The 9,496-nt window shown below is 45.7% G+C and overlaps 1 protein-coding gene across 1 annotated transcript; it reads left to right on the top strand.

Annotated features, from left to right (window-relative positions):
- The first annotated feature begins 4,747 nt into the window (after positions 1-4,747).
- Hcar1 (hydroxycarboxylic acid receptor 1) lies at positions 4,748-7,748 on the top strand. Its single transcript, XM_076845601.2, has one exon. It carries the CDS (start codon positions 5,259-5,261, stop codon positions 6,288-6,290), a length of 1,032 nt encoding a protein of 343 aa, XP_076701716.1. The 5' UTR covers positions 4,748-5,258; the 3' UTR covers positions 6,291-7,748.
- The last annotated feature ends 1,748 nt before the right edge of the window (positions 7,749-9,496 follow it).

The raw sequence follows: 9,496 nt of genomic DNA, 5'->3' as shown, positions 1-9,496 counted from the left end.
CGGCATCATTTGTTCACTTATTGAAGACACACTGCGTGTCTGCCTGTGCCCGGTGAGGGGCTCTGTATGTTCTGGGGAGAAGCAAAAGTAAATCATCACCAGACTGTGTGACAAGTGTGTGGGTGGCAAAAGTGGCACAGGAAAGAGGGCTTCTTCCAGGCGAGAGGGGGAGATTCACAGAAGGCTTGGAAGGGGAGGGAAGTGATGTTTCCTGGGCTTCCTACGTGGTAGCCACAAACTACAGGTGGCTTTTAACTGTTAATCAAAACTGAATTTCATTAAAAATTCAGTTCCTGTGAGCCCCATTTCAAGAGCTCAGTAGCTACCTGTATACAGTTGTCCCTTGCTATCTACAGGAATTGGTTCCAGGACCTGCCTCCCCTCATACCAAAATCTGTACACTCTAAAGTCTCTGATATAAGATGACTTAGCTAGATGGGGTGACCCAACCTGCAATTCCAGCAACTCAGGAGACTTAGGCACGAGGACCACAAGTTCCAGGCCAGTCTGTGCAGTATAGGGAGACACTGTCTCAAAATAAAAAATGTAAATGTAGCCCAGTACTAAAGCACCCCTGGGTTCAAGCCCCAGTACTATAAACAAAAATAAAAACAAAAACAAACAAACAAAAAAAGGCTTAGTGTTTGCATATAACCTATGCAATATACTCTTCCCCCCCCCGCCCCACCCCGGAACTGGGGATTGAACGCAGAGGCACTTTAACTGAGCTATATCCCCAGCCTAGCCTTTTTTTTTTTTTTTTTTAGAAACAGGGTCTCACTGAATTGCCCAGGTTAGCCTTGAATTTGCAAGCCTCCTGACTTAGCCTCTCAAATAGCTGAGATTACCCTAGTGAGCCACTGTGTCCAACCTCTTCTATACTTTAAATCATCTCTAGATGACTTACAGTAACTAATACAATATAAATATTATGCAAATAGTTGCTATTCTGCATTATTTAGGGAATAATGACAAGAAAAATGTCTGTTCAAGTTCAGCACAAACCCAATTTTTAGGGGGCTGTTGTACTGGGGATTGAACTCAGGGGCACTTGACCACTGTATTTTTTTTTTTTTTAAAGAGAGAGTGGGAATTTTTTTCTAATATTTATTTTTTAGTTTTCGGCGGACACAACATATTTGTTTGTATGTGGTGCTGAGGATCGAACCCGGGCCGCACGCATGCCAGGCGAGTGCGCCACCGCTTGAGCCACATCCCCAGCCCTTGACTACTGTATTTTGTATTTTATTTAGAGACAAGGTCTCACTGAGTTACTTAGCACCTTGCTTTTACTGAGGCTGCCTTTGAACTCACGATCCTCCTACCTCAGTTTCCAGAGCTGCTGGGATTACAGGCATGTGTCTGGCCACAATTTTTTTTTTTTTTTTTTTAATATTTTTGGTCCACATGATCGAATCCTCAGATGTGAAACCTACACTATGGAGGGAAGACTGTATTCTAGAACATTTTCAACTTTGTAGAAAGTTCTATCAGAAGATGATGGTCTAGGCTTTGGCCTCCCAGTGCCTCACACATGCCTTACCACTGAGCCACAACCCCAGCCCTTCTGTTTGCATTTTATATGGATAACTTCACAGAAATGGTGTGTGCTACACATACTGCTTTGTGAGTGTCAGACTGTCTCCTGTGTCACAGAGCCCTATTATAGCCAGCCCTGCATCAATCTTCCCTTCAATGACTGTGGACTGTTCTAGATTTGTGTGTGTGGCAAGATCTACATAACATGAAATTTACAATTTTAACTACTTAGTTCAGTGACATTAAGTGCATTCACATGGATTTGTTGTTTGTTGTGCTGGAGGTTGAACCCAGGGGTACTGAAATACATTCCCTGTCTTTTTTTAAAAAAAAAAAAAAGAAATTGAGATAGGGTCTCACTAAGTTGTAGAGGCTATCATTAAATTTGCCATCCTCCTGCCTCAGCCTCCCAGGCACACACACCACCACATCCAGCTAAACATGCTTTCTTTCTTTTTCTTTTTTTTTTTTTTTCTTTTTCTTTTTTAGTACTGGAAATTGAACCCCAGAGGTGCTCTACCACTGAGCCACATCCCCAGCCATTTTTATTTTTTTGAGACAGGGTCTTAGTAAATTTCCAAAGGTGTCCTCCAACTTGCAATCCTCCTGCCTCAGCCTTCCAAGTCCTGGGTTTACAAATATATGTGTACCATGCCTGGCTTGATTTCCATTCCCAAATTACAGGAGTTCTTTGTATATTCTGTATGGTTTGCCAATATGATTTCCACTCCAGAGGTTGCCTTTTTTGCTCTGCTGACAGTGTCCTTTTGGTGATAAAAAGTTTTAATTTTTTTTTTTTTTTTTTTGGTACCAGGGGTGCCTAAACACTGAGCCACATCCCACCTCCCTAATTTGCTGAGGCTGGCTTTGAACTCATGATCCTTCTGCCTTAGCCTCCAGAGTCACTGGGATTACAAGCATGTGCCACTGCACCCGGCCAAATTTTTAATTTGGATGAAGCCCAGTTTACCTATTTTTTTCTTTTATTGCCTGTGCTTTTGGTGTCATATCTAAGAAATCAATGCCAAATCCAACTACATGGAGTTTTCCCCCTGAGTGTTCTTCTGAGAGTTGTGTGCTTGTGGCTCTTCCGTGGAGGCCTTAGATCTATTTGAGTTCGTTTTTGGATTGATTTACTGTGAAACATGAAGGAGAGGATGTGGAGTATCCTCTGGAGCATGTGGTCCTCCAATAGCGGTCCCACCTTCCGTAGCCCCTGGGGTAGAACCAGAGCAATCTGTATATGAAAAACCACTAGACTTCCAGAGAAAAAGAAACTGCTCTTAATCATTTGCCTTCCAGCTAATTCTACAGAGAGAGGCAAGTTATTTGACAAGTCAGGATGTAGAAAAGAAAGCAGTTACTGTTATTCATGTGGGGAAAAGGGAAGAACTTGCATTTAGAAGAACTGCTGCCCCTTCTGATAACACAGAACGAGGAGGACTTACCATGGGAGCTGGGGCGGGACATGTCTGAGGCCCTGGGTTCCATCCCCAAGCACTGAAAAAATAATATTTGCCATTTAGTGAAATTTCCAGGCTGAGCACCTGAAGGTCTGCAGTGTTACTCACCTGGACTCTTCTTGAGTGTGACAGCCTACAGTGGTTACTACCCCAATAGTTAACTCCTCAGAGAACCCCAAAGTTCATGGAGGGAAGGTAGCTGTTAGGAGCTCTCAGAAAGCTCATGCAGGTCCCTATTCTAGGCCCCTCTTGCCAAGAGCATGGGACTTGTCTTCAAGAAGTTCATGGCTGGCCTTGGTGGTGCACACCTGTCATCCCAGCGGCTCTGCAAGCTGAGACAGTAGGATTGCAAGTTCAAAGCACGAGTTCAAGCAAAAGCGAGGTGCTAAGCGACTCAGTGAGACCCTGTTTCTAAATAAAATACAAAATAGGGCTGGGATGTGACTCAGTGGTTGAGTGCCCCTGAGTTCAATCCTCTGTACCAAAAAAGGAAAAAAAAAAAAAAAAGAAGAAGAAGAAGAAGAAGAAGAAGCTCATGGATGAGTGGGGAACTAGGTGTAGCAGATGTTCGGTGAGACGAAAGGCCTTTGTGTGTCAATCCGAGGAATGTGACTTTCAACCTAGAACAGAGGTGACAGACCCAAAAGCCGATAGAGACCAGGAATGTAAATTAAGGGGGGGCCAAGCAGATCTAGGTAATGGGGAGTGGTGGGGACGGTGGCAAACTGCAGAACTTATGCCCTCAGAGGGCAGCTACTCTTAGCTCCAGCTGGTTGTCACCAGGTGGGATCATTGGTCCACTGTGGCAGATCTTCCAATTTTCTAAAAGGCAGAAATCCAGGCTTCCATAGGACAATCCTAGGTTTTCTAAACACATGGGCCAAGCCAAACTGGTGTTTGCACCCTGTATGGCCCACAGGCCACCCATCTGCCGCCTCAACAGATACGGAAGAAGGATTAGAATAGGCTAGAGGAAGAGGAACCAGCCAGGAAAGTCCAAGTTTCCAAGTCCAGGTGGGAGGAAGCTCTTGGTATTCAGTTGCAAAATGTAGCTCTCTGCTAACCTCTGGAAGAAGCTGCTTGCATTTTCCAATGTACCCTCCAATCCCACATCCACCCCCTTTCCTAAATGGGGAGCAGAAAGGCACAGGGCAGAGAGATAATCCCTAAAGTCAAAGGGCAGGAAATTTCGGCAAAGACTCCAGTTTCTCAGCAGTCTAATTTTACCCAAGATGATTTTAGAGATAGATCCTTGACCAACTCCCCCAGTCCCTGTCCTCCCACACCCACAGGCTCAGCAATAATTAAAATAAAAAACGTTCATATCGTGGCGTTTGGCTCTTCTGAGCAACCAAGCTCAGAGCCAAGTCTGGCTCCACAGAGGCGTCTCCTGGAGACAGACATGGAAGTGGGCTTCAGGTCCATTTCATGGTCTTGCTGGTTGTGCAACTGGTCACTTGGCTTCACAGAAGCAAGCAAAGGGTAGGGAGGTGGGGAGGAAAGGGAGGGAGAGTGACCCCCTCCAAAGAATTTTTCTAACACCCAACAAATGTCATATGTTTAGACCTTTTTTTTCTGTATAGACCCTCCCAATTTTTGAGTGCTGTTTTGGAGAGTGGGCTCAGGAAGTGCCTCCGAGCAGCTGCAGAGCAGAGCCTCCCCTCTCTGGCATGGCCTGGAGTGTCCCATGGGATGGAGGAGAGGACGGGGCAGTCAGGCAAAGGTTAGGGGAGGAAAGCAATGGCAGAGGCTCAGACTGACTCCAGGAAATGTTTGTATTTCTCCACCAGGAGGGAGGACAAACAAGCGTGTCCCAGCCTTCTGGGCCAGTACTGTGGGCTCTCCAGGACAGAGTGAGTCGCGGGAGAAAGAGGAAGCCGAGTATGAAAATTCTGGGGCTGCACTCAGCAACTCCTCTGCAGCACGAATCTCATGGGACCCTCTGGCCACTTCCCACCTACAAGATATCGCATGCATCTCGGAGTCTGGCCGAGCTACAGGCTTCACCTCTCTGGAAGACAAGCGGTTTGTAACCCCAGCTTCTTAGAAAGGACCTCCCTGTGGCTTTCGTTTCCTGGCTGATTTCTCCTCCGGGTGTGGTAGCCCCATCTACCCCTGGGTGCCGTGACTGATTGTCAAGGTGATGAGGTTGAAGGCACAGCCACTGGGTCAGTGGTAGCACACAGATAAGCACCTGTGCCTTGGTGGGGACTCCAGGGGCCACTGGGCACCCCGAACACCTGTCCTCCCTGCACTATGGACAATAAGTCATGCTGCCTCCTTGAGGGGGACCTCATCTCTCAGGTGATGCCACCCCTGCTCATCCTGGCCTTCGTGCTCGGCGCCCTGGGCAATGGGATTGCTCTGTGTGGTTTCTGCTTCCACATGAAGACCTGGAAGCCGAGCACCATTTACCTTTTCAACTTGGCCGTGGCTGATTTCCTCCTCATGATCTGCCTACCCTTCCGGACAGACTATTACCTCAGAGACAGACACTGGGCCTTTCAGGATCTTACCTGTCGCCTGGTGCTGTTCATGCTGGCCATGAACAGAGCCGGGAGCATTGTCTTCCTGACAGTGGTGGCCGTGGACAGGTATTTCAAAGTGGTCCACCCCCACCATATAGTGAACACCATCTCCAACCGGACCGCAGCTGGCACTGTCTGCGTCCTTTGGACCTTGGTCATCTTGGGAACTCTGCATCTTTTGACGGAGAGCCACCTATGTCTGCAGAAGAATGCCACGTCTTGTGAGAGCTTCATCATGGAGTCGGCGAATGGCTGGCACGACATCATGTTCCAACTGGAGTTCTTCCTGCCTCTGGGCCTCATCACGTTCTGTTCCTTCAAGGTGATCTGGAGCCTGAAGCAGCGGCAGCAGCTGGCCAGACAGGCTCGGATGAGGAAGGCTATCCGCTTCATCATGGTGGTAGCCGCTGTCTTCATCACTTGCTATTTGCCCAGCGTCCTGGCCAGACTGTATTTCGTCTGGACGTTGCCCTTCAGCGCCTGCAACGCGTCTGTCCATGTGGCCCTCCACGTCACCCTCAGCTTCACCTACACGAACAGCGTGCTGGACCCCCTGGTGTATTATTTTTCAAGCCCCTCGTTTCCCAAATTCTATACCAAGCTTAAAATCCATCATTTGAGACCCAAGCAGCCAGGACCCTCAAAGTCACAGAAGATGGAGGAGATGCCAACTTCTGACCTCTGTCGTAAGAGTTGCAGCAGCATGGCAAATAGTGTCCAAAGCCAGCCAGATGTTCAGGGGGACCTCCAAGTGTGTTGAATGGCACTAAAACAAACAGGCCAGCAACGTCAAGGAGGACAGATGGCCACTTTGAGTTAATTCATGCTCAGGGGTGGGGGACCTTGAAAATGCTACCACCCCTTCTTAGCTGTATCTTTTTTACTCTGTTGGAAGTGAAACCCACGTTCCTCTACCTTTGGGGAAGGTTCCAGTCGGTGGAAGTGAGTGTGTTGCGTTTGTGTAATCTGATTACAGTGATAGGGGACAGGATGGGCATGTATGTTGGTTAGGAATTGCTCAGCTCCTGTGTAATTTTAAACGGATGAGGATACAGGTATGAATCTTTACTGGGTCATGTTCTTGCTCTGGGGGGAAGTTATTGAACTTAATGATGTATTGCTATTTCCTATTCTTTGACCTTAAACCCTTACTTATTTTGAAAAAAAGGAACTGAACTGAGTCAATAAATAAAATAAAAGGAACTGAACTTTTATTTTAGGCTGAGAGAGGCTCTTTAAATCAGGATGTCTTGGTTCTGATGATTTTCATCTCCTTTTGGGCCCCTCTGTATATTTCTTTGTCAATGTCTTGACTTCCAGGTAGCCCAAGAAGGTGCTAAAGGACAGGCACCTTCCCTGGTTTCCCCAGGGCTTGCTGAGAGTTTGAAAGCCTGCTGTCCTTTCGCATGTGCTAAATCCAGCATAAGTGCTTTTGACTGCTTGTTATGTATATGTGGATTGAAATCATTCTTTCTTTCTTCTTCAAATATTTACTGAATTTGAATTTAGTATTGGACATCTGCGTCCCTTGTGCCTGGAGGGTTATTACTCTACTCTTGCGTGACAGCAGTTTTGGGAGCAGCAGCAATATGTAAGACCCTCACCCTTTCACTGAAAATCGTTTCTAGACCATGCAAACATCACAGTTTTTCCTCTCACGATGGGTCTCGCTTGTGCATAAGGTGTTTCCAAATAGACTTCTGGAACCCTCAAAACCAGATGATTCTGTGAAATGACAGGCTGCTCCTCCCTTGAGTTAAGGGAAGGGAATCCAGGCCAAACTCAGCTCTATTCCCAAGCCACAAAGTGGTGAAAGTAATTCTCTATTCCTCCACTTACACCGGCTCTAATTCCCAGGGTAGTCTCCCCATTGAAGGACTTTGCCAACATTTAGTTCTTTAGCCTGAAAAGACCCGGAGGAGACTGGCTTATTGCTTCCTTCTTCAGAGGTGCTGCACAGCCTGGAAATCAAAGGAACAATCTGTAGAGAGTCTGACGGATCTAATTTTGTATCCCAACTCAGCTACTTTGTAAACATGTGATTCTGGGGCAGATTTTAAACTGCTTTCAACTTCAATTTCCTCATCTGTCAAACAGGGTTAACAATAATAATGACCTTCAGGGACTGGGGTTGTGGCTCAGTGGTAGAGCACTCACCTAGAATGTGCAAGGTGCTGGGTTTGATCCTCAGCACCATATAAATAAATAAATAAATAAAGGTATTGTGTTCAACTACAACTAAAAAGAAAATATTTTTTTTTAAATAATGACCTTCAAAGGGTCATTGGGCAGATTCAATGAATTCAATCCTGAAGCACAAGGACTTTATTCACCATTATGTCCCCAGTGCCTAGAAGAACACCTGCACATAGTAAGTGCTCAAAAAATAATTGTTGAATGAGTGCATGAAGAAGCACATATGAATCACGAAGCTCTATGTCTGCCAATAAGTGCTCAATGCTATGACTTATTCCCTGAATACATTTTATATATAAAGAAACTGAAGCCGGGTGTGTTGGAGCATGCCTGTAATCCCAGCAGCTCCGGAGGCTGAGACAGGAGGATCGAGAGTTCAAAGCCAGCCTCAGCAACTTAGAGAGGCACTAAGCAACTCAGTGAGACCCTGTTTCTAAATAAAATACATAAAAGGGCTGGGGATATGGCTCAGTAATTTAGTGCCTCTAAGTAGTTCAATTCCTGATAGGAAAGAAAGAAAGAGAGAGAGAGAGAGAGAGAGAGAGAGAGAGAGAGAGAAAGAAAGAAAGAAACTGAGACACAGAAGTGATCTCCCTGTGGTTATGAGCCCCTAAGTAGCCACCCCATTATCTCATACTCCGCAGCTGCTCAGCCCAGGGAGGGGTAAAGGTTAGGAATTTTCTTTTCTTTTCTTTTCTTTTAATACTGAGGACTAAATCCAGGGTCACACACATGCCAGGCACAGCACTCTACCACTGAACCACAACCCCAACCCTTTTTCTAATTTTATTTGAGATGATGCCTCACTAAGTTGTCCAGGCTGACCTCGAACTTACGATCCTCCTGCCTCAGCCTCCAGAGTACCTGGGATTATAGGCATGCGCCACTGTGCTTGGCTAAGGCAGGGATTCTTATCAGCATCAAAGGACCACAAGCCTCCCAACAGAAATCTGTGAAAACCCCGGGCTTCTGCTTTTAAAATTCTATTTTGGGTTATAACTCTTTCCTGGGCTGCTGCTTTGTTGCTTCATCTTAATAAAAATGTGTTTTGAAAGAAAGTCTCTTTCCTGTGTGACTTTGGTTTGGAAGACTCTGTGACTTGCCTTAGAGAAGGAACAAAAGTCTCTACAACCCAGAAGCTCATGGGCAGGTATGTGGACAGAGCTTCTCACTAAAACCAGCAAGAACCAACCGAAAGACACATCAGACCAAACCTCAAACTTGGGCTTGATTCTAAGTTTGCTTCCCTTTTTAAGTTCGTAGAATGTGACACAAACTAAATCTCATCAAGAAACATTCTTCAGAAATTCTAAGGAAGAGGAATGAAGCTTTGTTGAAAAAGCCCTGTTAAATTACTTGGAAGAGGGAAACTGTTGCTTTGGAGGGAAATATTTTACCCTGGTGGGGTCTTTTAGGAAGAGTTACATGAAATCGTAGAGAGTATAGAACCATATATTCCATAGGGATCATGTAGGGAAAATGAAAAGTATTTTTTTTTTTTAAAGGGGGGTACCGGGAATTGAACCAGGAATTGAACTTAGGGGCACTCAACCTCTTGTCCCTAAGCCACATCCCCAGCCTTATTTTGTATTTTATTTAGAGACAGGGTCTCACTGTATTGCTTAACACCTCGCTATTTCAGAGGCTGGCTTTGAACTGGTGATCCTCCTGCCTCAGCCTCTGGGATTACAGGTGTGCACCACCATACCTGGCCAGAGTGGGTTTATTTATTCTTTTTTTTTTTTTTTTTTTAAAGAGAGAGTGAGAGAG

Source organism: Callospermophilus lateralis, chromosome 1 (genome assembly GCF_048772815.1).
Source record: "Callospermophilus lateralis isolate mCalLat2 chromosome 1, mCalLat2.hap1, whole genome shotgun sequence".
NCBI lineage: Eukaryota > Metazoa > Chordata > Mammalia > Rodentia > Sciuridae > Callospermophilus > Callospermophilus lateralis.
This window is presented reverse-complemented; position numbering and strand designations above follow the sequence as displayed.